The following is a 26,661-nucleotide window of genomic DNA, read 5'->3' on the forward strand; positions in this document are numbered from 1 at the left end:
GTAGAATTTAGCTACAAGCAGCTTTTAGTTAAAATGGTCACCACTTTCTAGTGGCTTTCGCAAGCAAACTTGAGTTTGTCCTTAATGGTAATTAATCCTGGTATTTTTTACCTTGTTGTGGTACTGGAGACAACGTATTCTCAGAGCTTATGATGGACATTAGGCGTACAGTGTGAAGCTGAGGAATTAATTAAATGTAACAGAAAGTAACAGAAAGGAAGTCCAGGTAGTTGTTCTATTTCTATCACTAAGAAAATTCAAGGTACGAGCAGTGGGAGACAGAAAAGGGAGAAATTCAAAGATAGGAGGGTATATAAGCAAAAGTTGGTGGAATGGAGCAGAAAACTAAGAAATTGCAGAGAAAAGGGGGACTGGATGTCTAAAGGCCCAGAAGTGGGGTAAAGAGAGGAAGTTAGAGCTAAGTGGAAGAGGGTGCTCAAAAACCCCACCAAAATGAATAAAGACGTCTTCTCTACTGCTTAGTCTGAAAGTCTTAGAGTTCTCCCTGCATAGCTTCTCAAAGTATTGAATACTGAATTGCTTGTTACCAATACAAATAAATATCTTTTAGCTTTAGCGAACTGAGTTATATGAAGAGCTCCTTCAAGTCTTGAGCACAGACATACCAAGAACTTTCAGTTAGAAGATATAATGCTATCAGAGCAAACTATTGAAGGAAACAGAGATTTCTGTTTCCCCTAAAGAACTCTAGTGAATACCATAAAGTTGTTGGAAATGTACTTCACTCAACACAAATTATTGGACTCACTGTAATGGTAGCTAGGTTAAATGTGACAGCCTGTGTCATAGAAGGTGGCCTGTCACATAGTTTCAATCTAAGAAGTGACACTTCCGCTACGTCTTGAACAAGCCAGTGTCAAACTCAGCTTCCATGTTTGCACATATATTTTGGAAGTTTGCAATGTTGCCATGTTTAGTGGCTTTGTAATAATCACTGTTTTTCTGAATGCTTCAGCTCTAAGTGACTGTAGAGCTCTGCTTCAGGGGTAGCATACCCCAGTGGTTGTCATAGCTGTGAAGGAAACTCTGGAAAAAACACCTTGAGTGCATTCTTAAGGCTTGCTGATCAGCAGGCAAATTAAAAGTATGAACATTCATTTTTTAATAAAATTACTTTAAAGTCAGTCCTGGTGATGAGGAAGAACAGATTGGGCCCATTTTGAGATTTTTGAATGCTTGCCATGGAGTACTCTGCCTGTACAACTGAGTTTTTAACCCCCAGTAACTTGATGTTCATTAAGGCATGATCAGTTCTCTACTTAAATTTCAGGAGACAGATCAAAGACCAGTGCATTTTCTTAAAGTCTCATTACTTTAATAGTTTTTGATGACTTTGGAGGTTTTAACATATGTGTAGGTTTTGGAGCTGGCAATACTACCCATTTTATTTATTGCTGTCTTCTGCTATTTACTTCACTCAGTAGTCCCAATAAGATGTGCTGTTAAAGTGCTGACAGTGAATGTCTTACACATATTTTTAGTCCATGCTTTCTTAATCCCACCCATTATATTGGTGATGCATATTAGACCATGTTTTTAGAATTCTCCTACACTTTACAATGCATAAAATAGAATACTTTTATTTTCTAGGACACATATCAATTGTATAATGTTATATATTATCACTTTTATTTTCAAGTATATAAATAGCTGGAAAGAGAATAAGCAGGGGCAGAAATTGTAGAAGTGGAAGAGCTACTGATGAGATAGACTTGATAAGAGAGTGCAACAGGGAGAGACTGTACTGAAAGGAAGATGGCATGCTCAGCAGTTTCAGAAATTGCTGCTGGAAAGCTTGACAGACAGCAGTGACAAGCAAACTGAAATGTGGTATGTAGCAAATCATCACTGTCGGCCTGCAAACAGGCACTTCTGGGCAGGCTTAATGGATTGCGGTGATGCCCAGAGAAGCTCCTGATCTCACTTGAATACAGCAAAGGTGGAAGTAGTTCTCTAGGGACAAAAGACCTTGGAGATGGGTGACAGGCTTGACGGAAGGTGCTTGGAGCATTGAAACTTCAGGTTTAAGAAGAACTTTACCTTGTAACAGCAAACACATAATACATATGAAGGTCCAAATCTCTGTATTTGTTATGGTCTGAGATTGTTTGTAGAGCATGCTTGGGAGGCAGAATCTAGGGAATTTATGCCAGCCAGTGTCACTGACTGACTTACCCGTAAGAAAAACAAAGCCCAAACAACTAATGGTGTAGTCAGTGAGTATGCAGAGGCTGAAAATTTGTCCAATGCTGTAACCAAAAAAGTTGAATGGGATTGGTTTTTTTGTTAAGATACCTTTCCACATCAGAAAAAAAAGATTATTTACTGGACACTGGATTAATTCCTGCTTAAAACTAATTTTGTTCTAGGGAAAAATTAGTATTTTCTAGATATTCAGATTTACTTCACAGTGAGTGTTTGTGTCCTGGACATAGCCAAAAAATGATAAAATGTTAAGATTTTCTTTAAAAAAATACATGTATTCCTTTTTTTGGCTGGTGTTATGTGCTTCACTTGTCAGCTCATTTCTACCTGATTTACTGTAAATGCAGTTCTCATTTCTTTGGGGCGGCTTCTTCAATAAAATGAGAAAAGTTTAGTTTGATTAAGAATCTTCTAGCGGTTTTCCCAAAGCTTGTCAATTCCATCACAGCCCCTTCAGCATCAGGACTCCTACCTAATCTTGTAAAAACATCTCACACAGCTAGGTCTCCTTCTCCTGCCGGTGTGATCTGGCTGGCTGTTACCTTCTTGACGACTCCGTAACCTTCAGGGTGGGTCAGGCATGGGCCCAGCTGAGTGCCTGGTGCTCCAAAAAAGACAGTTCACATGGGACAGAAATATAAACTGCTTTTGATATATAGCACCATGCTTCACTCTTCTCTTGTTGTGTCGGGAAAGTTCCACCTCTTAGGCTGACATTGCAGTCAGGAGTCATCCCATCAGGTTTCAGTTAGGCTCACTAGGTTGTTGTCTGCTATTTGGTACTTTTTCCTCATCTGCTGCGCTCCCCACGACTGTGTGTGGAAGCATTGGTACATTCTCTCCGTATTCTTCATCTTCTGTTTCACATTATCTCAGTCTGGATGTACGTGACAGAACATTTGCTTTTCCCTGGCAGCTGCTGAAGTTTTCCTTGATGAGCCCCAGATCAAACGTTTGTATTTGTTCAGGATGTGTAATCTTTCATTTTCAAAAAGTGAGTTACTAATTAACTGCCAAATGGGAACAGAATGTAAACCAGGGCACAGCTATCTCCCTGCCAGACCTTTTCAGTGCTCTCATTCAGAGCTTCCTGAGTAGCTTCCCAATGTGACTGCCTCTCGCTGAAGATGCAGAATAGGATTTTTCAGTTCTCTGTGTAGGCATGTTTGTTTACACAGTAATCTCAGCAGGGTGTGAAACGCTACTGTTGCAGTCTGGGTATCTTACATGCTTGGCATGTAAGTGATGACAAACAAGGACCATGTATGTTTTGGGGACTGTTTCCTCCTCTGTTGGAAAAAAAAATGGTGAAATAGGAAAAAAAAAATGGTGAGGTTTCACAAGAGTGGTGAAGTTCACAGAATCCCAGAATGGTTGGGGTGAGAAGGTACCTCCGGAGGTCATCTGGTCCAACCCCCCTGCTCAAGCAGGGCCACCCAGAGCAGGCTGCCCAGGCCTGTGTCCAGGCAGCTTTTAAGTTTTTTCAAGGTGGGAGACTCTACCTTCGTTGTTCCTTCCCATTGACTCGTCCCATTAGATGAGTACCAGAGCTGAAACAAGGGAGACATCAGGACTGCCAGCCAAGAGTAGAGGAGGGGGAGCCAACCCCTTCCACAGCAGCAAGCTATCAGCTTACCCACCTTGTAAAATGTTACCTGAAGAGGATAAGGCAAAAATTAACTGTACAGAAAAGTGATTTGCTCATAGAAGTGATTTTGTTGTAGAAAAGTTTGTCTTGTTTAGTACCCTTAAACCTGTTCACTGTGTAGTAGCATGATCTGGCATAAAGAAGAGAACAGGAATGCACATGGAAGGAGGGAGGAAGAGCAGGATCGTAGCAGCCCAGACCTAGAGAAGTTTAGCTGTTTTGGAATGGCACCCTTAGTAGCTGTTTGCATTAAAATACCTTAGCAGGCTTTCACTGCAGTGTAGCATGTGGAAGTGAAAAGAAAGGCATTAACAACACACAGTGAGCCAACCTTCCATGGACCACAGGCCAGCTATTCGCTATCCTTAGTTTGCAATCTGTTTCTGGTTTGTTTTGTTTTGCTGTTACTTTAGGCTCAGCTGGCCAACAGTGAAATGTAAAAATCTTGAATGTTCTTGCTGCTGTGGCTGTTAGGGAAGGGAAGAAGCTTAAAAGGGAAAGGTATTGGAGAAGTTTGAAAAAGCTAAAAGTGTCAGCTTTCTGCCTTGTCACACTGCAGCAAGAGATTCAGCCCACTTGCAGTATCAAGAAATCTAACAGCTTTTTCCCTAGCAGGAAAAAAACGGAAGGAATACAACAGAGGTAGGTTCTTCTCCTACTCAACAGTTAAAAATGGATAGACATACACCTACTAGTGACAGAGATAGAGGCAAAAATGAAGTGGAAGGAGAACCCCCTAGTAGCTTGTCTTGCAGTTGGGATCGACAAGGATCTGGATTTTTCATCTTGACCCCGACAGGCAGCATTTTCATTTTAATAGCTACACTCATTTTAATTTCTAGGACTGGTAAAGCCTTTCAAACCTTATGAATTAAAACTAACACTTGGTCAAAACCCAGTTGCCTATTTTGCAGGCGCCTCCATTTTAGACAAGGAAAGGTATTAGCAAAACGTACACTCAACTTTGTTGCCCACCCTGTACTTGCCAGAGTTATTCTGTGGCATTTTCCACACACTAATCAAAGTAATGCTATGTCTGTTTGTTGATATGTGTTTAATCACTTGTCATTCAATAAAGTTGCTTAACACACTAATTATATAATTGCCATTTCAAAATACATTTCCTTAACCTTTCTACAAGACAAAATAATGATTTGCACGTGTTGCATCTGAAGAACTGTGCTTTTGCCAAAATTGTGTTTGCCACCTAATTTTTCCACTTCTCTTGAAATAATATCACATGGCTGGCATTATGCATTCACCTAGTACAAAGTTTCATAGTTTTTTGTTTGCATAATCATCACACAACCCGTGGATCTACATAGTGCAAGTAGAAACTAAATTTGACATCCTACACCCCTTCATTTCAAGGATTCATTTCAAGAAGCCAGGATCTCATAATAAATGTTCCGACAATAGACTTAAAGGGAAATGAAGGAGGTCGGGTTTTGTAAGTAATTGCAGGGGAATAGCCAAGCTTATGTACTGTGAAATACAGTGGGATAACAAAACTGAGCACTCCTCTCTGTCACCACTTTAGTTTCATCAAAATGGTACAATTTTCCCCTGACTATCTGCTCAGAGTTTAAATGACTTTTCCTTCTTCTTTTTGAGACAGGTCTAAACAATATAACCAGCCTTGGTGGTGGGCTAGTCTAAGCACTTCTGTAAACTTGGACTGTCTTCCAGCACCACGTTCCCACAGCAAACTCCTGTCATGTGTTGTGTCTGCATAACACACTCATCTGTATGTAGTTTGGCCCATGTTTTTAGTGCTGAAGCAGTTTTCTCAGTCTGTTGTAGGCAAACTCATGTCTATTCTGGGCAGAGGTAGGATTACTGGAGGAACAAAGGAATAGTTTTGTCAAGTAATGGGAAGAGTATGAAAGTAGTCATGCATGCATGCTCAGTGCAGATTGTGGCAAGTTCCTCTCCAATTTAAAGTTCAGTTCTAGAGTTACTCTCTTAACTGTGCTACCTGTAACACAGATCGGTACATTAAAGGTCTGGATCTCTGCTGATCATAAGGAAGTTGTGGAGCTATGTTTAGGAGCACTAAGATGAAACTCGGTTCCTAGACTTCCATGGTGCAACAACATCCTGCTTTCTTCCTCGGATGTTTTTTTAAATACCCCATCAAGAAAGAGCTGAAGACTTACCCTTGCTTGATCACTAATTGTGCACCTGAGAAAATGATTTCACTCTCCCTTTTCACATGATTGCCGTTGATGCCTTGATGGAAAGTGTCAGGCATCTTCAGGGAAAAAGGTGTTTATATTCTTTGCTATAACTCATTTAACATAGCATGCAAGTTCCTCTCTTGTGTCCCAAACTCATTTCACATACAGGTTTTTGTAGTCACACTGGGTTTCTCAGATCATCGAGTCAAAACATCCCACTGAGACAGGAAGGAATCACCAACAAACCTTCTCTTCAAAGCATCAAATGTGTAATATTGTCACTTGATACAGGAGTTCCTGCATCCCCAGACTCTCCATATGTACTTGTGTCCTCCATTTCATAGCCCTTACAGACTGTCTGTGTTCCAATACTAATGCTTCATTCCAGCAAGATCCTTCACATATGCTAAATGTAAGACTGCTTCCAAGTAGTTCACTCTCTCAAGGATCCAGGACTTGAGATAATAAACACTAAAATGGAGGTATCAAGCAAAACCAAAACAGTGAACTCTTAAATTAAACTTTAAATTTTATACGTATTTCTTCATATTCATTCTTTCTCTTTCCCATCATTAGAGAGACTGTGAGACCTAGTTTTCCACAGATCCTTACGGCTGTACAAATAATTGATTTTACAGTCCAAAATCTTCTCTCTCATCCTTCATCCCCTCAAAAAACCAGTTCAAATTGGTCCAAAATAAAGAAAAAAATGCTTCTAGCCAAAAAAAATAATTCATTTTGTACTTGGGTATTTGTAGCAAAACTAGCAAAATGGCTGAGATTCACAAAACTGGTAGGAAAGATGATGAATTATTTTACCTACAAGCTCACTGGTTCCCGCACTCACGCAAAGTACAGAAGATGTAAATTTTATTCTATGCCTATCCTCACAGGAGCATGAAACCTCTGTAGGAACCCTCCTCATGCTACAGAGCAGCACAGCTGGGCAGCCACAGGAACACAAAGTAATAACCACAGAGCAGTCATCTTCTTTGACTCACTAAACGGTGTGCTCAGTAGACCTGCATGAGCAGAAGAGTTTGGGAGAGTTCCTGATTTGTAATATCCCACAAGATGGCAGTTAGGGCGCTGTTCTAAAAGGTGAAAAGAAGGATTTGGATCCTCTTGGGAGTCAAAGAGCCTTAAGCTATGATTTTCCACAGTCCAGTATCGACCATCAAGTGAATCTTGCCCTTTGGTTTTCACTACAAATGGCCAAAGCTAAGCAAACTATAACAGATAACTTCAAAGTTTCTAAAGTTATTTACAATTGAAATTATAGAATACCTGTCCCAAGCCTGGGAGCAGATTTAGCCAATACAAAACTACTTTTTTCAATGTATATATATTTTTTTCAGGAAGAATATGCTTACCTTGGTCTACAGCCAGCCCCGTCCCTGCCACCGGTACATATCCAGCTGGTGGCGGCATTGTTCAAACCTCCTGGCCATGTACTCCTCATGGTTGGAAGTTGCCACATGGACCCCAAGCAGGGACTGTTAGATCAGGCTACAAAGGCCATTTAAGGTAGTAAGACATGTTCAGCTGGAGTCACTTTGTTCCCCAGCAGTACCCAGAAAGTCGTCTTCTTCCTCCCTTGTGTATTTTTCTAAGCATAACCTGCAGACGAAATGAGAGCTTCCCTTCCTCAGCATTCAGGTCTTCAGCTGTCTATAAAAAAGCTTTACATTTGCTTCAGGGTTTTTAAAACTTGGTTGCATGGCATGGATTCATAAAGGACATCTTGGCATATGTTTATACCTCTAATGTTGCTGAATGTCTTATACTGGGAGCTTGATAAAGTAAGACAAGTGTCTAAGGCTCAATTCTCTGTATGCTGATAGCAGTGGGGATCTGAGCGGTCCCTGTACCCATCATGTCTCAGCCATTTACACAAAGAGCACACCTTTTGCTGATACTGGCTACAAGGCTCATCCCAGTAACATAAAGATTTTAGCTGGTTTGTGAGATCATATAAAGCCTGTTTAGCCATTACTTCAGTATGTCAGGCTGTTTAGCAAGTCAGTCCTATTTCAGACTACTCCCTAAATATTTCATACTTTAACATTGTTTTGAATAATTGGGGTAATTTTTTCTAGCACAGCATGCTGTATGAAATTATGAATTGAGGAGATTTTTATGTTGTCGTATTTGATTCAATACCCCATTGTCATTTATGTGAAGTGGTACAATAATACACTCTCAGTCATTTAGGGGACAGCTGGGCGTACATGGAGCTTTGTTCATGTGAGTGGGACTTCCCAGGGTGCCTCAGTTCATCAATGCAGATAATACTGCAGGACCTGGGGCTTTATTTTGGAGTGTGCCAGAAAACAGGATCATTCTTTCAAATTAAATAAAAAATAAACAGGGATCAGTGTGTAGAACCTTTTTTGTCACCATGTATCTGTCGCTGCTTGTGGGGAAAATAATAGAAAAGAAAAAAATTGGAAAGGAATGTTCGCTATAATTTTCTAAGCTGTGAAATAATTAAGAAAGAAGATATGGGTTTGAGAGGGATTTAAGGAAATGAAAAGGTAGCATCAAACGTTGGCTTGACCCAAAAATGCTTAAAGACCCATTTGCCCTTACAAAACAAAAATATTAGCCCAGAAGAAGTCTGACATACTGGCAAATACACAATTTAGGCATGTCAAACTACTTTGAGAAAATTTGCAAAACTTTGAAAGTTTTTTGGCCCTCATTTAAATAAACTGGATCTTGTGGAGTTTTTTGGAACTCTCCTGATAAGTAACACTTAAAACCCTTTTGATCAAATACCCTTTCTCAGGCAATTACATGTTCTTAATTTAGAGGCCAGTTCAAAAGATTGCTTGTTACCTTCATTTAGCAAAGGTTCAACTGCTGCAGTTTTCTGATCCTTTTAAAAAAGGCAAACAGGGAGAGTTTACACAATAAAAGTTCTTCTTTTATTCTCAAATTAATTATTTTGAAATATCTCACAGATTACATCAGTTTCTTACTTGCATTCATGTTGCAAGATGGCGACTATTGTATATTGCTAGTGATGCATTAAATTAGTTGTTTACATTATAAAATCTAAACATATTAGAATCTTTTGTGTTTGTCTTCAAAGATTCCTATTCTAATAAAGCTTTCTGAAACAAGTAAGGTTGTCTTTTTTGTTTAGTTTATGCATCAGTGGAGAACCTAAAGATCTGTAGCCTCTAGCCATCCCTGTCTGTGTTTAGTAGAGTGTAAGGAAATTGTGTTTGGGACAATATATATTTTCATTTAAAAGGGAAAGTTATACTTTTAAATTAATCATTTTGCATTTAGAAAAGGTAACACCTGAGACATATGTAGATGGAAAGAGTCAAAATCAATCGTCTTCACTCAAAGGCTCTGTTTTGCTGTGACTTTTAACTGGATTAAAAGTATGTATAGTGTACTGAAAAATAAAAATTTTGGCTGCATCCTTCCTATTTCTGATGGCTTTGTGTCTCTCTTCAGGTCAAAGTGTTTCTGAGGGTTAAGTGATACAAGACCAACATTCAGTAAAGAACAGTATTTGGGATTTTAAAGAAACTTTGCAATTTGGACTCTCAGTTTTCCACTTTAACAAATGTGGTAACAGAGTCATGATGAAATATGAAAAATAAAAGCAAAAGCTGACAGCTTTAATATGGCTGGAGCTGCTCTGTGAAAGTAACTTTCACTCTTGAGGGAAGATAATGAATACATTTTTAGCAGCAAAGGAGCTTCTTGAAGAAGCTAGCTGAGCAGCATGGCAATGAATGTCCACACTTTCCCCTCAACAAGCTCCTTTTAAGTGCAATGTATCTTAGTTCTGCAGCTAGAGGAATGACTGCTTTAATACACTTTTTAGGTCATACTGCATCTGCCTTATGAATCTGTGTTTTAGTATGTTTAGACATACATCTTCCTATCTTAACAGTGTTGGCAAGTCATGAGAAAACAGCAGGATTTTATTTACCTGTCAAAACCCAAAATAACTTGCATTAAGCCAATGACCAAATAAAATTGTCACAGTTATACTTTATATCAATGACTGTCACTGAAAGGAAAAGTAGCAAGCTAAGTGTTAACTTCAGAAGCAGATTATTTTCTGTGTACAAGATACGCTTTTTAGGATAACAAGCCAAGAGCCCTTCATATCTAAATAGCCTCTAGAACATACAGCAATATAACAAGCACAGAGTTATAGTAAGACTTGGGAAATGTGACAAAATAAGCAGTGGAATGAAGGGAACAGTACTGAAACCAGTTGGAAAAACAGGAAGTATAGAATTTTATGAAATTATGAAATATCCTAAGGAACATCTTGTTTCTGATCATGACTGAACAATGAGAAAAGCGATAAGGAGTAAACTGGCTATTTTCAATAAACCTTCAACTTTAGACAAAAAAGCTAAGTAATTAAAAGGTATTGAAGACTGTTTTGATTAAATAAAAAAGTGTAGCATTTTAAAGTGAAGTAAGATTAAAAAAAAAGGAATATATTCTTATTTGCTTGAAGACTTTTTTAATGAAATAAAGCATGAGAAGCTATGAAACAGTTTGATGTAACAGCCTGTCAGAAGTTGTTTCAAAGGTTATCACTTGCTGAGATATTTAGGCAAGATGTGTTCCATCAGCAGCCTAAGGACAGTGTCGTGTGTAACAGGATAGTAACCCTCACGATAGCTGAAGAGTTTTAGTAAAGTTAAAGGTTAATCATGAAGCTTCAAAAATAATATAGACTGTAATCCAAAGTCTAAAGTACAAATTAAAGCTTCGAGAGAAAAATTAAAGCTACATTTCAAATATACCCTCTAATTCTGGACTTCTGGTTTGAGATACCTTAAACTACAGTATTCAGAAACAAAGAGCAGCCACAGCTTTTAAACGGATGCATGCTTTATCTTTTGCAGGAGCTTTACCCATTCAGTTTATAATAATATCAGATGAGTATCCGTACCACTAGTTCATTAAGAAATTCTGACCAAATGTCCTGCTCCTGTAAACATTTTCATACTCATGTAGGTCTGCATGTGAGTCGTCCCATTAGGTTGCCTGATGATCGGTCTGTGCAAATGTACAGACAGTCAGAAATGCAAGTTCAACTGATGCGAATGGAGGTTGAGCTGAGGTGAAATACCAAACGTAGCTAATTGCCTGGGTTTAGTATCCCATCTTTGTTTTGGCCGGGATCTTGTATAAGTGCATGAGAGTAAACTACAGCATCTCTGAACACAGTCATATCAAGAACTGATGTTCCTACAGTTAGTTTCTAGTGTCCAAACTGCACGAAAGCTGCAGTTTCCAGCCACATCACATTTTTTGTTGTAGAATGAGCTTTGAACCCCCTTTTGCTCTTTCTGTTTTCTTTTACAAGTCATTGAAGGTGGTACTTGTATGCACATTGCCTCCTGCTGGCCAAAAGCAACTGAGGGGCAAAATTTTGTTCATGGTTTTAGAAAAAGAAGTGGAGAGGAGTATAGAAAAGTAAAGGTTTGTTGTTGGAATCACAGGAATTCATGCCCCTTGTCCTGAGAACAGATTTGTATGCTGGATTGTATCTTGAAGAGCCACAGGGTCTCATAGGTCTCCTTTTGGGTAATGCCTCTAACTTCTCTCCTAGACCTCCCTTCTAAAACCTTGTTTCAGATCACAAATCATTTCACAAATGAGAGAATAGCAGCCCAGAGTATCAAAGACTGATATTTGACTAATGGTTTGAGCAGGAGTGCAATTTTGACAGGGATGGTCTTTATCAGATGGAACAAGACTCTAGGGTGTATATTACATGCCTCTGCCTTCCCGATCACATTCTGCATTTCAAGTAGAAGGTAAGCAAGCCAAGTTGCCAGCTAAGAGTGGTATAACCAGGTGACATACTTTGACTTCTGTTATATGAAGAAGTCAGAAAAGTCCTTTCAGGTCTTGAAATGGCCAGTGCAAGTACGCCGGTGTAGTGCATTGGCACTGGAAACTTGCTAAAGACAATGTTTCAGACCTTGCAGCCAAAGTTTCCATTACGTTCCTTGTCTGGCAGAAGAAAGAAAAGGCTCAATATCACTCTTACCCTATTGTAGTCTCAGAGAAGTTGTGCGCCTTTCTTGTCTGATCTTCCTCTACCTTTTAGAAGATCTTGGTTTTGTCTTTGTTACTTCTGAGACATCTCCCTGCAAATCTCTCTCATTGTAGGTACTGCAGATCCACTGTTAGGTTACCCAAACCTTCTCTCATAAGCAGAATAATAACTTAAGCATCTTTAGTCTTGAAATACAGGGAAGATTTTACATACTCATCTTATTCCTCTAACTCTTTTTCAGAACCATCTAATCTGTCAATATACCTTTGAAACTTTAGAGCTTAGAGCTAAGCATGGTCAAGTTCTAGAATATCAATGCTATCTCTACTGGTAATAACACTTTCCTGTTTCTTGATATCATTCCAACTATGTGTCTAAGGATTTGCTGTTGTAGCCCTTGCATTACTTTTGCTAGTGTAGTTTGTTCCATTTTTTAATTTTCTCCTTTTTCTGGAATAAATGAGCTGCATCTGAATGAGATGGAACTTGCACCATTGCAGATTACCCGTTGCAAGTTCCATTTTTACAATGATTACATGTCAGCATTAGGAGTTTGCTCCAAAATAGATGCTTTTTTATCAATTCTCGCTCTTTGCTGGGGAGAAAGCAGAGAACGCAGCAAGAATGCATTATCTGTGTTGAAAGTACATTTTTACACATAGAAAACAAGATTCAATTTCCCCTAAATTTCATTATTTCATGAGTTGCATTCCTTGAGTACTGGCAGTAAAGTTCAAGATGTTAATATGCTGGTATGATTAGGATGCTTTTGATGAATGTCATCTGTATGAGGCTGGGCTCTCATTCAGAATCAATCAATCAGTGCCTGACAAGTTTCGTAAGTAAATGCCATTAAAGGTTGCATTTGCTGAGGATGTATTTGTGTTCTCTAAATAATCATCTGGCATATTCTCTGTGTAGTATCCTTACACAGTGTCAAAAATTACAGAGAAAATAAATCTTAAAAAATGCAAGTCTTCTGTCTACAAATGCACAGGAATCAGCGTACATCTGAGCAGTCCTGTTGAAACCAATTGATTAATCCAGTCATACATCAAAATACTTATACAATGTTGAATAAAATAAAATTAAGGCTATGAATAGGAACAAAATTCTTAGAAATTATCTCAGAGCAAGAAAAAAAAAATATACTGACATGCTATCTGTACAACATAGGAAGTAATGTATATATTTTATGCTCATTCTTACAGAAATGGCAAAAATTTATATGTAAAATTTCAAAGCACTTATGCAAGTAGGTAAAATTAATTCATAGGGATTATTTGTACGTAAAGTCACTCAGTTACATAGCATTTTCAAGATCTGGCCCAGACCGTATGCATCTATCAACACAGTTAAAACAACTTGTCACTATGATGTATCCTGTATAAATTAATAATCTGTGTGTGCATCAGATACACAATCAAATTATATTTCACATTTGAAATATATTTAAAATATTTTCTTTTGATATAAATTTCTTCAGTACAATGTTTTTTCTGCTGAAATCTGAGATGATCTCTTTAATTGTGTAGTGTTGTGTTTCAGTAATTCAAGTCACGGTGCAGGTGGTACATGCAGTTTACTGATGTTAGAGATAGTATTTAAACAACTCCATGCTCAGAGCTAGTATATCAAAAGTTTTTAAATTGAGGGTGACAGGAACTGGTGCTGCACTTTCATGTTATCCAACAATGTGGAAGAATTTTGACATACAGCTGGAACGATCAGACTGCACCAGTTTTACTGTCTCACTTCATTTGACATGAATTTCAAAGGTATTTGGAAATTATTAAATTGTATGCTACATTTGGAGAGTTTACCTTCCTTAGGGAACTTTTTTATGAAGTCTGATATGAGCGAGTTTATGATCTCAAAACATTGCATAAGGCTGATACATTTTTTGGTAAATCTCCTTTTATGTTTAATTTGCGAGTCATGCAGAAGCTGTAGTTTCTACAGGAGCTGTTACTATAAAAGTGAAGCACGCTGCTACTAACCTGCCCACATTATTTTACAAACGTACTTCTTCCACTGATACAGGAAGAGACTGGCTTGAAAACACAAAAGATTACTTCAGATCATCACTATTTTGTGTACATATAATAGGTAAAATTTAAAATAAAGGTAGCAACAGGAAGCCCAGAGTAGTTTGGTGATACTAAGTTGGTTCTAATTCACATCATAAATGATATAATTTGTGCAAGCTTAGTAAGTGTTGTAGAATATTTACTGGTTTGTTGCTTTTTGACAGAAAAAAACCAAGAAAAAATTCTCTAAATCTTTTTGTTGTGTTACTTAATACTGATGTGTCTCAAAGAGCATAGCTGTAAGCATAAACACTTTTTAATAGGGTAAAAACTGTATGTAATTTAAAATTTTCTGTGAATACTTGTATTTGTTCAGGATTCTGACAGCTGTGACCCATGGGACTTAATTTACTTTTCTAGTTACATGTATGTATGAGTGATATAAAAGAAATGAGGATTTCAAAACTAACAAAATTAATTTAATTACAAAAAATGCTGGAAAAACTCACGATTGAAAGTTAGTTATAAAACAAAATCTTTTTGAAAATGGCTTCCTGGGTTTTTAATTTAAGCTTTTTTATTTAGTTAATATGAAACATTTCCCTACATGTTTATTTACAGTAAGATCTTTTATGTCAGTGATGCCTTTTTCTGTCCGAGTACCAAGTGATTACTGCATAGTGATTCACAAAGGGTACCTCAATATAAGAGCATTTCATAATTACCTGACAAAAGAGCGGATGATCGTTTGGTGTTTGCCATGCTTATCTGCAGCAATAACAAAGGATTAAATGCTTCCTCGCTCCCATGTTGCAGTTCTCATACTTTCCCTGCTGGCTTACATAGGTGAGAGATATGTGTTTATACCAAGCATAAAGTTCAGTAGAGACTGTAGGAGGGAGCTGGTTATTAAGAAATTGATATATGTCTCATATAAGCAAAACCAGTGTCCTGTGTGATAGCGATTTGTGTTAAACAGAAGCCTCTGGGGGGAAGGCTTATGGCGTGTGATTGAGACACCTGTTGAGAAAATAGGCAACTATTGACAAGTCTGATTCATGACTGACTGCTCTGCTAGTCTTCACATGATCCCCACCGAGAGCGAGCCTCGACCGCCTGCTAAACAAGGGCTGTTTGAAGTTTCTTTTTAACATTTCCAAGACGTTAATTCAGCAGGACATCTCCACTGGGGTTCTCGATGTCACCAAATCAGCAGCTGTTGAAATCCATTCACTTCAGCATGAAATGTTTGCATAAGTTTTTTTCTTTTTTTCTTTTATTTGTGACAACAGCAAAGTAAATAAAACCCTAAAAATCCTGCACTACTCAACTCGTATATGTGTGAGAACAGCTTCTGGTCGCAATTGTAGCTGCTGAGGCAAAATATTTATTTGTAGAGGGCAATGACAATTGGAGTAGTTAATTATGATACACAGAAAATACTGATTTTAATAGACGTTTCTGTGACATTTTTCCAGTGTAAACATTCAGTTAATTTTTGTGCCAGCTGTTGAACTTGCGTGAAAAGCCTTTTGAAAAGGAATTGTCTTTGTTTTTCAATTCCAAAAAAATCTTAAAAAGTCTAAAAGCAAATGTTTCCTATTTTTTTTCCAGTTAGTAAATGAAACACTGTTTCTCGGGTAGGAAAACATTTCTATCTGACTCACATTTCCCTGAGAAAACAGCTTGTATCATAGAATTAGTTTAGTTTGAAGGGGAAACAGAACAAGGCAAGACATGTAAACATATTACAAAGCTTACTTTGATATTTAAATGCTTTTTTTTCTTTTCCTGGCCATCTGAAAAAAGGTGTGGTGAATGTAGTCAATTGTAAATAGAAACTCTGTATTTTCAGTCAGCTTCATTGTTAAACCCGAGAACTGCTGACCACATATGAAGACTCCCGGCTTGAGCCATCCCTCCTCTGTTTATTAAATCTGTTAAGACTTAAGTGTATTTTTACAAGTTCATTAATGTATTCCATTCTCTCTGATGTATTTTTTCCCACTATTATCAGATTTCATTATATGGGAGGAATTATCAGATCAACCCATTATACAGCCGAGCAGCGTTAAGTCTGATTGGAATTTGGGCTTCCCTCCGTTTACAGGGGGAATATTGTGTAAATCAGACTCTCAGGTTTCAGTGGGAGGCACAGGGCTGCACAGCATCCATTTGTCAAGTTGATTGCACCTCAGCGAGGTTGCATTAGCTTGTCTTTGAACAGAAGTGAAATCCTATGCGAAGCTCCCCTTTCTGTCATTTACACTAACATCCATCCTCTTAAACCAAGGCCTCAGAGAAAAAACAAAGTGATGGCACAATATAATCAGTCACTCAGGTTGTCTGTCATCTGTTTGCTTAAGGAAATTACTTTTAAGTTAGTGGAGCAGAAAATTGAAGAAAATTAGCAGAAGGTTGTTGTAGAAGCAGGAGGAATTTTTAAAAATTACAGATGTACATAGAGAAGCTCAACTGCATACAGCAAATAGAAATGCAGTTGATTCTGGGTTTTAGTTTAGTGTTGATATAATGCCAGCATACCCGATATGCAATAATTCAACTTTTAATGAAACTTTATTCATAAACTTGAATTGGGCTGTAAACGCACAATAAAAAGCTGGTATGCACATTTTCAGCTTTTATATCAGTGGCTGTGTTTTATGATGCTGAATACTCAAGTAATTTGCACTCTTTTCCATGTGTCAGGAAACCTGCCTACGTATCTCAGAAATGTTAAGCTGGAAAGGCCATTGTAAACAGCTCTGTGAGAAGGCTTGTAAGTTTTTGAAAATCAGAGACCTGATTTTTTTACTCTGATGCAAATGGCAGCAGTAAATAACATTACTTGTTTACACTGATGCACAATAAAACTTCTACAGTACAGTTGCAACAGTTGCTCCAGGGTTAATGGTGTAAATGAAGAGAAGCTAAAGATGTACATTTTGCACAAGGTAAAAAGCACCACATTTTAATATATTACTTCTTCTCCCATCTTTCTAAACTCTTCTTTTATCCACTCTGGAAGTAAGTTTTTAATTAGAGATACTTTTGTTTAACTTCAATCAGTAAGAGAATCACTTCTGTCTTGTGTATCTTAAGGGAACATTTTTCAGTGAGGTATTTTTTTAAATGAGGGTTGTGCATGGCTATTTTAAGTTAGAGCAAAATAGCACATTCCTGGTTTAAAATAAAAACTGTGAGCTCTTGCAACAAACTGGTGTGAATTTTGAATTTATTTAGTTATTTTGGAATAGATACATCTTCTAAGGGCTTTCCAAACATACAGTAAGTGATGTGACTAGCATCTGTCAAATGTGCTTCTTTCTTTTCTCCCTTTTTCATTCTGCCCAAGGGAAAATTGCATGTGGTCTTTATTTGTTTATATGATGCAGATATAGTAGTCTAAATTTTACAGCGCAGTAATAGAAATATTACTGATCTTGGGTGAGAAACCTCTTTTCTTATATTCCTTTTTCCCCATATTTTTCTGCTAGAAATAGAGGCACAAAACCTCACAAAACAAGTCAGGTTATTAAATTGCTGGATCTTAACATGCCTTGGAAACTTTGAATAGAATATGATATGACGATGCAAAATTCTGATATTTATGCCAATGTACTAGCACACTGTCACTTGGAAAGAGAAAGGAAATGTAGAAAAAAGGTTACTATTTTAAATACAACCCAAAGCATGTTTTTATAATTTTCATGCACAACTGTAGTTTGCAGCTAGTTTAATTTTTCAGTTAGTGAGTATTAGATTTTTCATGTGCCCCTTGAAGAAAATTTAAATTGGCTTCACAATCTTGAATACACTTAAATTTGAATAGCTTTACTCAATAGAGACATTATGTAAACTAAAGTCAGTCAGATACGTAAGGGTCTGCAGGATCAGAGCATAAGTGAATCCATCTTTCTCCTCAGAAATAAATCTTAAAAGGCTTCGGAAGGGAAGTATTTTTAAACACAGCATGTAAAATTATATTAAAAGTTACAGATTATAGAAATACCAAGTACACTGCTCATGCAACTCACGTTTCATTAAGGTATGTATTACTCGAGGCTGTGATATGAAGATGAAAATGGCCACATTTTATACTTCTTTTCCCTTTTATAACCTAATGTTAACATTTAGGAATTCGGGAACTTGAGAGCCCTAGTAGATCAATCTTGATTAGTTTATTTTTCTTTGTAAAGATTTTGATAGCCTCATAATGCTTTTGTTTGAAAGAGTATTCTTTACTTCCTCTTGTGGGGGGATGAAATATTGTTACACCCAGGTCTTCCTCTGAAATAGTGAAAAACAATTTAGGTAACTGAATCTTTGATGAGGAGACCTTAGATTGAAAAGTCTGGCATTTAATTGCCCTTTTACTCATAATTCTTCTATGTTTAACCTCAAAGGTGATTTAAAAAGTTACATCTTAATTGCATAGGCTCATTCAATCATTAGTACTTTGCATTGTGGCAATTTATTACAACTTTATTTCCCTGAACCATCAATGAAGATGATGCTGAATGTTATATTAGCCAAATGTCCTTTTGAGATTAATGTGGTAATATAGATTTTATGCACACTTTTTCCACTTTAATGTTTGTGTTATAGATTGGGGTTATAGGTGTAGCACAACTGCTTAAGTAGTTTAGAGAATGCTGCATATATTGCCTCAAGATTTGATGCTGGAGATTTACTTGAAAATGTGCATCTGCAAGAGGAAATAATAGCAGGGAATTCTCTGATGTGCTTCTCTCTAGCTATTTTTACAGCTTAGTCACACAGGCTTTTCCCCTTTGAAGATAATAGGGGGACTCCTGTTGTGAGGAAAGCACTGTGATCAGATGAGCTAAGAGATGGGGATGTGGGCACAAGGGTGCTGTGCCACAAATGCCACCATTAATGTTGGGCAAGTCACTCTGTAAGTTGTACTTCTCTTTCACAGTGGTCTTTTGGAGGTTCCTACGTTCTTAAAATTTTTAAGGGTTCCAGCTGCTAAGGCTATGCAATACCAACCCCACCTTGTGTCAGTGCAGGATCAAGGTAGAATTCATCATGAGCATGTTTCCTGTTATGCTCTCTAATTCATTTAGGTAGATATTTAAATATGGCAGGTAGAAAGTATTGAGATCCTTTATGCTACTCTATGTAACTGCCATAATTTAAAAATTTGTAGCTTTTCCATACTATTCCTATCCAAATTCTCAGATTAGAACTGGCAGCTACTGGCATCTACTATACAAGCATTTCTGCTTGCACAAAGCTCAGGGAGATTTCAATGGATAAGGCTACTCTGATGAATACTTCAAGCCAGGTGTGTTGACACCAGTGCCAAAAGTGCCATTCTGCCTTTCCCCTACTCCTGGCTTCTCATTCCTGACCCTCTACCACACTTTCCTTTGAGCTACTGCAGCTGCTTATCCTGCAAGCAGTGAGGGAGAGGAGGCTGGGGGTGAACAGGACTGCTTCCTTCACTCACACCGCTGGCACAACCAGCAGAAGTGTTGGTTTGGCTGCAAACTCTGGAGCCAGCCAAACGGGGCGTGTAGGCAAACCAGAAGGGTCTCCACAGCATTCCAAAAATGTGAACTTGGGGCATGCATCTTTCAGTGAAATACCATGGAACTTGGTGAATGTTACATCCCTCCTTCCTTTAAGGAACAGGTAAGCTCATGCTAGCAGCAGTTCAAACAATAGCAGCTTCCACCCTCATCTCAGGCACATTTCACCTCCCAAAACAAAAGCATACATGGGGACACTCAGGCATTTTAACTAGGTGGAAGAAGGGTATGACTGGATATTAAATTAATCTCTGTGGAAATTTGGTATATCTGGAAGAGAAGGACAAAAGCAAAAGAAAAAACAACAAAGCAGGAAAAAGAGTATAGCAGAAGACTCAACGGAGGAAAAAAAAGTGAAATTAAGAATAAAAGAATTAGATAAGCATTATGACAGTCCCACAAAGGTCTGAGCTCTGGCTGAAAAGGCTTCAAGAAGGGATGGCAGAGATTTTTTTGTTTATGTGTATCTATCTCCTGTATTCAAGGAAACAGGAGTAAAGTTGGGGGGGGAGGGGAGGTGACTTTGGAGGTGTTTTTTTAACTAGATATGCCTAAAAGATGCTTGACTTCATAATTTTCTCCTCCTAATAGAAACAGCCCTCGGGGCCTCAAACTTTGGCTAATCATTTAGGTCAAAAGGGTAATAATAATGTAGAAGACCATGAATTAAGAGTGTACCCTGGGGAAAGCTTGACCCAATGCAGAAGTAGAAAATAACCATACAAAACTCTGTAATGGGATCCTCTGAAGCTGAATGGGAAAATGAGGGCTCATACAAATATGCTCACCACCTAATATGAAACATAACTCCAGAAGTATGTATTTTTATTCCCTGTTACAAGAGTGAAACCACAGTGGAGTTACTGTAACACTGAGGCTGAACTAATCCCATCACAGGATCAGATCTTGGTAATAAATAGTTCCAGGTGCGATCCAAGGATTAGGAATGTTTAGATTTTTTTAAACAGAAAGGTGCAGAGTTTTTTTCAGTCTTTCCACTGACAGAGGAGGGTTGTATTAGGTGTGTAACTCCCATCTCTCAAAAGAGAGACCTGCTTGTTACATATCCCTTTTTACTGGTATATCTATCTCAAATACTTTACCAAGAAATCTGATCTCATTCTGCTTATGTTACAGATAGGGAAATGAGGAATGAGGATGCTCAGCATCTTGCTAAAAGTCTGCCACCATGCCAGTGGCAAACCTGGAAGTATAAACACTGGTACAGTGCTCTACTTAGTGGGCTCTGCTGCTTTCTAGGGCATCCTTACAATTTGCCATTTTGTTTTTCATGAAACTTTGGGTTTGTGGTGGGAAAAGTTTGGAAAAGAGCTAATCTTTTGAATATGCTTGTCTTGTGAGTGGCATTGGACAGGAATGGAATGAGCATGTGCTTATTAAAGATTGTACCATACTGCACATACATACAGGACGACACCAAGGTTGCGCAGGTAATCTCATAGCCAGTGCCTCCATGTTTTTCAGTCTTCGGTTTTACAGTTTCATTGGACTATGTCTAATCAAGTCCTTGAAGCTCTATGAAATAGGCTATACTTGTATATTAGGTTGCTAGCCTCAGTTCTTTTCCACAGGCTGTGGCTGTATTGGCAGCAGATAGATGGCATAGCAGCAGATAGAATTAGTTATCTCATCTCAGACACATAATTTGGGTAAGTTTGTAGCTGAAAAAGCAGCTGCCCAGAGCTGGCTCCAAGGACACACAAAGCATTTATATCTGTTTCTGTACCATAGTCCCTGCTCAGAATTTATACAATGGTATCAGAGCAACAGGTAGGTGGTGACTTCCACTCATAATCCAGAATTTCCGTGTGTGCATCCCATTTATGGGCAGGAACAAAACAGTTTGTGGCCTGGAGTGTTTGCCTTTTCTACCTAATCCATGTGTCCAGAGAAATCAGAATGGGAAGAGAGAGCATGGTGAAAGAAAAGGAGTGCAGAGAAGACTGCTTTTCTGCACCTACACTGGCACTTATGGGAAGAAAGTGAGTGGGTGCTGGAGATCTGTGCAAAGAAAATAATCACCAGTAGGCACCAACTATAAGGCCTCAGACTATGATTTCCTTTAGTCTGTGCTGCTGAGCAGAGGCTCTGAGCCAGGGACAAAGTGTTCTGGGACACGTCCTCTGTAATACTTCTAGATTTCTTGAATAATTCACAAAGCTTTTGGACCCCTTTTCCCCAAACACACACAAAGCCAATTGTGCTGTAGAAGAGAGTTAGAGAAACTCCGTAAGGAAAGCCACTTACTTCTTTAGCCTTCATATAGGCAGTTTTTATTATTCTCTATTTTCAGGGGATGATGAAGATGACCACTTAGTTTTTGCAGAGTTAATACACTGTGGTGATTTACTTTTTATCTCTTTATTAGGGTTTTACTGCCTTATTTACATTGTAATAGCAATAGTGATGTTTTGCATATAGTCATATTGTCTTTGATTGGGAACAATACCAAGAAAACCAAGTGCTTCATGATTTAATTATTTGTGCTCTTTGGAAGAATAATTAAAGGATCATGCCAAAATCTTATCAGAGCGTGAAAATTTAGCATGCCAAGAGTGAAGCTATTTAAGTAGCATACCAATTATTTATTTGCTGACAAGATTCACTTTTAGAAACTCTTTGCTGTTTCACTATTGGTAGTTAGAAGTGTAAAAAGTGTAGTTATCAAAAAGCATTGGTAGGAAGAGAGAACAGATTTTTCAAGTGACCTGTGACTGCAGATGCTTCTGTTTAAAAAAAAGTCATCAAACTGATTTGTCAGAACTAAGCAAATATTTTCTGAAAAATCAAGACATGGACAGGTATTTGAAAGTCAACCAGTACTGACACAGCTACTCATGCTAATCCTTTTCTAAATCTTCACCATAAAGTTTTTGGATTCTAGTTACTCATCTGGAACACTGCTTTAATCTGTAAGTATTAGCTTGTTTCAGAAGTATTGAAGCTGAATAGGAAAAACTGGTGATTAAGTTGTTCTGAATAATTAAACAAAGACATTGTAAAATGACTGTAGTCCATGCATGCCTTATGAAATAAATCCTTTATTTACCATTAGATCTTCTTAAGGCACAAACATCTACCTGGTTATTTTTTCATAAGTATTTTCTCTATAAAAGTAATTAATCCATTCCCAAACAATAGATTTAACTGTCTCCAGTAAAATGCAGTTTTGCATGGTGCATATACCTTGACCTACAAAGTTAATCCACAGCTTTTCTTGAAGAATTTTTGTATACTTACAAACACTAGTCTGTTGCAGGAGGGACGTAAAAGGATTTATCTGTAGATGCTTGAAGGAACAATCATTTACTAAAGTAGTATTTGGATCTGCAGATCGTGTTTAACATTTGAAATACATCGATAGCACTAAGTCAGTTTGGGTGTCTCGGCAACTAACTGGTCCGAGAAAGAATATCGGCAGTATCCTGCAAAATGCTGATCTTCAACATTTTTAGTGCTTTGCAGAGTTGATTTCTCAGTCCCAAGGCAATTGTCCATATCATGCAAGTACTGCATACTATTATAGTCAGAAGCCTCTGTTTGAGAGTAATCCAAGAAAGAATACCAGTATTTTGTTTCCAAGTTCTTTTTGTGAAATATTTGGCTCCAATGCACAGCTAATTTTCATAAGGCTCTTTAAAAGTCTCTCTTTAGAAAAAGATGTATTTTTTTCTATGTGCATAGTTAATTTTTAAACCAAATCTAGCTAAACATTGCCACATAAGCTGTTTTTTCAACAGAGGACCAATAGCCATAGTTTTGTCTCCCCACAGAAGGAATAAATTTTTGTTTTTAAAATATATGTATTCATTTGAGTAGTCATATAAAATAAGCAACATAAAGGTACCATATTGAATTCACTAAGATTTCTTTCTCATATGTAATCCCAAGTATCTAAATCCTTATAATTTTATTGGCAGAGGGAGCAAGTACATGGCTTGACATATCAGCTGGGCTATGAATATCGAAACACACTTCCAAGCTCACGTTTTGGTTTGGGTTTCTGCCTTCAGTATTGGTTAAGAAGTCCCCAGGGATGATGCCATCTCCAGACCATATTTAGCAGACAGATTTTTGCCTGTCCTGTTATCACCCCTGCAAAGCTGGGAGGTGGAGTGTCCTCTGGTCCTCAGTCCCCTTGGCAGTTCAATACTTGGCTTTCTTGCTGCTCTTTGTTCACTAGACCATAACCGCAGGCAAAGTGAGACAGCACATTTTCCAGGCTGTGGAGCTGCAGGGCCCTCGAGAGCTGTGATTCCCCTCCTATTGCTGTCCCGAGGAACAGAGGGCTCAAAGAAAACTAAAGGCAAAGGACGGGTCACTGATTTGGTCTTCTTCTTCTTTGATATAAATAATTATTAGGAAACAAAATTTAACTTTCACCTCATAACCAGAAATCAGTATCATTTTTGTTTGACATAGTGACATCTTACATTGTTAAAGAGAGCCCTCAATGGCTACTAGGGATTAGTAGGGGAAAATATTTCACTTGCAGGTCACCTGCACAGATCTGGCCCAGGGCATGGGTGATTGACAGCTGTTCAAACATGATGTCTGTAGGAGGCCCCTGTGAAGGAAGTTGCAAGTTTCACTCTGGGTAGGCAGGTGTCAGCGCTACAGACCCACACTGCCGTAATTAGTAGTCTCTGCCGGCAGTGCCGTGCTGGCTGCCGGAGCGGGGACCCCGTGGAAACCCAGCCTCAGGTTGGTGGGTGAGGACGTCAATGGGACGTGGGGGCTTTCTGCTGCTGGTGCTGTGCTTGCACAGGCAGTGGCGTGAAATCCGGACTCCGTGCAAGCTCTCTCCCAGGGTAAGGTCGTGCAGGTGAAGCAGGAGCCTGTCCCGAACCACTTTGTGCAGGCTATTCTCTTTAAGCGTGAGCATTACTGTGTGGTGTAGCCCTGGAGAAAGCAAATGCCAAAGGAAAGGGTTTAATGCCCTTCACTATTTCTGTCCCAGATTCCTTCCTGCAAACCTGCATTTCACCAGTCTTTTCTCTTACCACTTCAGCTCCTTGCTACGCTTTCCCATGAAAGCTTTTTTTCCCTTGTAAATGATGTGAAGCAAATACCTAATGTTATCTTCAGTGCTGACGCAAGAAAATTAGAGGAGGTATATTACAGTTCTGTTTGGTATTCTTTCCAGAGAAAACTGCTGGTTAGGTCAATTTACTTGGCACTGTGCACCTCTTTAATCTTAACTTGAGGCCTGCTGTAGATATACAGCAGCTGGGTCTAATGTCTTCATGCATGGTTGCAAGCAAGCCAGTTAATTTCTGTTTGTTGAGAGGTAGGAATCAAGCAAATTTTTCTCTGTTGAATGAAAACATTGTGGGGCTGGTAACAGGTGAATAAGCAATACTGGATAAGAAAACAACCTGGAATTACCACCTAAACTTTGAAGGGCGGGATTCCACAACAGAGAAGTCAGTTTCATCCCATTTATAATGGCAGTAGTTTAGCCCCAAATCTTTGATAAGAAGAATTAAGAAGAAAACCTGGCTCTGACAGACCTTGTTTGGGAGAAAACATGTCAGCGCTGAAGAAGCACTTAGCTTTGAGTGCACTTGCAGTGATGTAAACTGCTAACTGGAGAGGTCAGTGTATTGCTAAACCTATATGCAGGCTACAAAAGCTAAACAAATTGCTCCCCCTATCACACTGAGGTCTGCTCAGGCTCTTGATGACCTCTCAGGTTATATCCATCAAGCTTGTTGCTCTATGTCCACAGAGGTAGCACTGGCTATGCAGAGTGTCACCCATGGACGGCCCAAGTTCCTGCCACATTCTGTGGAGTCCTCAAAGATTGGAACTAAATTCACTAGATCTTTTGACTTCAAACAGGTCTTTAGAGTATAGCCAGTGAAAGAGTTAACTACTTAAAAATAGATGCTGATAAAATCTCCAATGTTCTGATTAAATGTAAGATGCAAGAGCTGTGGGTCTGTACCTCACCCTACGAACAATTAGGCTCCTATGATATTAATGGTAGCTTAATTTGAAATACACCTTACTGTTATACCGTAAAATTACCTACAACTGTTCATATATTTAGAAAATAAAACTTTAGATAAAATAGACAACAAATCTTAAGAGCAGAAAATGAAATCCAGCTCTTTCTTCTCCCAGAGGGCCACCTACAGAGTCAGGCAACTGCCTCCTCTCATGCTGGGAACCTTAAGCTGTTGCCTGCACAGTGCTGTTGCCTCACTGGGAGGAGCAGAGCACACCCCCGGCTGAGGCAGTGGTGTGGGCAAAGTGAGAGAGAGAGAGAGATTCTGAGGGGATAAAATCTTTTTTTTTTTCCCCTCAATTTACTCCTTCTTTTTTGTTGTTGTTGTTCCTGTGTCTATATTCACAGAATCATAGAATCATCATAGAATCATAGAATGGTTTGGGTTGGAAGGGACCTTAAAGATCATCTAGTTCCAGCCCCCCTGCCATGGGCAGGGACACCTTCCACTAGGTCTAGGTATTCAGAGTAGAAAAGCATGCTTCCAAGCACCATAGTATTTTATTACAAGACTTTCTTCATCTGTGCAGTTTAGCTTCTCTCATATAGTACATAGGCCCCATTTCCCCATAAGAAGTGGGAAATTTCAGGCTAAGAGGGATGACAGATCAGCCTTTCTTACTCTATAGTTGGTATTACTACTGAAGTCCCCGTATTATCAAACCATGAAGTGGGAGAAGTTGCATCTCAGAAACCTTTTACCAAAGAATTGATAAAAGGCTATAAAAAATGACAACCTGCACAGGACAGAGACTAAACAGAATTAATCCTATATGTAAAATTTCCACAGAAGGTATCTCCACTATTAGTTAAAAAGACAGCTAAGATGCAAACTTTAGTCTGATGTTTGCTCTCAAGCGTGACTGCTTAAAGCACTTTCCTGCAAAATTCTGTGTTTACCTAAGCCCCTAGGTGAAAAGCCACCTT

The 26,661-nt window shown here is 38.4% G+C and overlaps 1 protein-coding gene across 2 annotated transcripts in view; it reads left to right on the plus strand.

Moving 5' to 3' along the window:
* STAU2 (staufen double-stranded RNA binding protein 2) overlaps positions 1–26,661 on the plus strand; it is a 175,311-nt gene that overhangs the window by 116,265 nt on the left and 32,385 nt on the right. Inside the window, exon 14 of one of the 2 annotated variants that reach the window (XM_010575883.1) lies at positions 6,223–6,709. The exons of the other annotated variant lie outside the window; for it this stretch is intronic. Coding sequence (XP_010574185.1) covers positions 6,223–6,276 — 54 coding nt within the window. The 3' untranslated portion in view covers positions 6,277–6,709. Of the gene's footprint in view, positions 1–6,222; positions 6,710–26,661 lie in introns of those variants that run through there. 2 annotated transcript variants of the gene reach the window in all.

Source organism: Haliaeetus leucocephalus, unplaced genomic scaffold, assembly GCF_000737465.1.
Source record: "Haliaeetus leucocephalus isolate CR32 unplaced genomic scaffold, Haliaeetus_leucocephalus-4.0 Scaffold506, whole genome shotgun sequence".
NCBI lineage: Eukaryota > Metazoa > Chordata > Aves > Accipitriformes > Accipitridae > Haliaeetus > Haliaeetus leucocephalus.